The sequence below is a fragment of the Plasmodium reichenowi genome, chromosome 14, assembly GCF_001601855.1.
Source record: "Plasmodium reichenowi strain SY57 chromosome 14, whole genome shotgun sequence".
Taxonomy (NCBI): domain Eukaryota; phylum Apicomplexa; class Aconoidasida; order Haemosporida; family Plasmodiidae; genus Plasmodium; species Plasmodium reichenowi.
In genome coordinates this window covers 2,086,054-2,087,631 of record NC_033659.1, presented here as the reverse complement: position 1 = coordinate 2,087,631, position 1,578 = coordinate 2,086,054, and the positions used below count along the sequence as shown (strand labels likewise).

Below are 1,578 nucleotides of genomic sequence, written 5' to 3'. Positions count from 1 at the left end.
AAAAAAGGAATATATATACAAAAAAATAAAAAATAAAAAAAACATATATTCATATATATATATATATTATATATTTAATATGAATTAGTTTCTCTGTTTTCGCTTAAAAATATTGCGACTATTTTTGTTGACTGGTAGTATATTTTTTTTATAGTGTTTTGTTTCTTGCTTAAATTTTGGTTTACAATCCATATGATTTAAATTTTCATCATTTAAGGAATTATTTTTTGATGAATCAAAAGGAAAATTTACAAATTTCCTATTTGGAGGTATTGGAACAAAGTTAATATTTTTTAAATATTTTAATTTTTTGATTAATTCATTTAATAAATGAACATTCATTTTCTTAAAAAAGGGATTATCTGAAAGTACGATATTTTTTAAATAATTTAATTGACTTAAATAATCTAAAAAATCTAGATTTATAATAAAATTATTTTGTATACATAAAAGTTTTAAATTTGTCATATATAGAATATCCTTGCTAATATTTATTAGCTTGTTATTATTTAACCTTAATTCTTGTACTTGAGAAAAATGAGAACCAAAATAGAATTCTCTTATTTTATTAAAAGAGAGGGATATTTTTTTAAGATGTCTCATTTCTTTAGCTGGTTTCGCAAATTTTTCTATCATATTATTTTTTAATATTAATACTTCTAAATTTTGTAAACTTGATAAATTCGGAACTTTTTCTATTTCATTATATGCTAATATTAATGTCTTAATATTTTTTAATTGGCAAATATGATCTATTATTTTAATTTTATTATAGGACAAATTTAAATATGTCAAGTTATTTATATTATTTAAATAATTTATATTATCTATTATATTCTTTTGTAGTATTATTTGTTGTAAATTTAAATTCATTTCAACCATCTTTAAATCCTTTAATTTATTCTCGCTTAAATCTATTTTTTGTAAATTCTTCATTTGATATAATTCTTCGCATTCTTCTATATTTCTATTTTTTAAAATTAACTCTTTACAATTAGATATATCTCCATCTTTAATAATTGATGATATTTTTAAAATACTTAATATCCTCAAACTTGAATCGACATCGTTCCTTGATTCATTATATGTTTCATTCATTTTGTTCCTTATTTTTTATATACAAAAGAAAAAGAGGATATACTTTATGAACAAAACTATATAAACATTATAAAATTATTTATAATACAAAATGGAAAAAAGAAGAAAAACAGAAAAATTAAAAAAAAGCAAAATTATTATATTAATATTAATCTTTCTACATAAAAAAAAAAAATAAAATAAAATAAAAAATAAAAAATAAAAAAAATATAATATTGATGTATGTATTATTATATATTATTATTATTTTGCATTTCCATCTAAAAAACGGAATCCACTTAATATTTTTTATTTTCTTTTTATTTTTATTTTTAAATTATTTTATTGTTTTTAATATAAGTTATAATAATACATATTTATGTATCCACATATATTATATATATATATATATATATATATATATATATATATTATGTGCTTAACATTTAAAAGAACAAAAATCATATTCATTTAAAAAAAAAGAAAACCAAAAAAGATCGG

At 16.8% G+C, this 1,578-nt stretch overlaps 1 protein-coding gene across 1 annotated transcript; it reads right to left on the bottom strand.

Annotated features, from left to right (window-relative positions):
- Nucleotides 1-84: 84 nt before the first annotated feature.
- On the bottom strand, nucleotides 85-1,098 carry PRSY57_1451400 (leucine-rich repeat protein; the record flags this gene model as incomplete). Its single annotated transcript, XM_020115348.1, has 1 exon — nucleotides 85-1,098. One exon carries the CDS (start codon nucleotides 1,096-1,098, stop codon nucleotides 85-87), a length of 1,014 nt encoding a protein of 337 aa, XP_019970005.1.
- Between the last annotated feature and the right edge of the window lie 480 nt (nucleotides 1,099-1,578).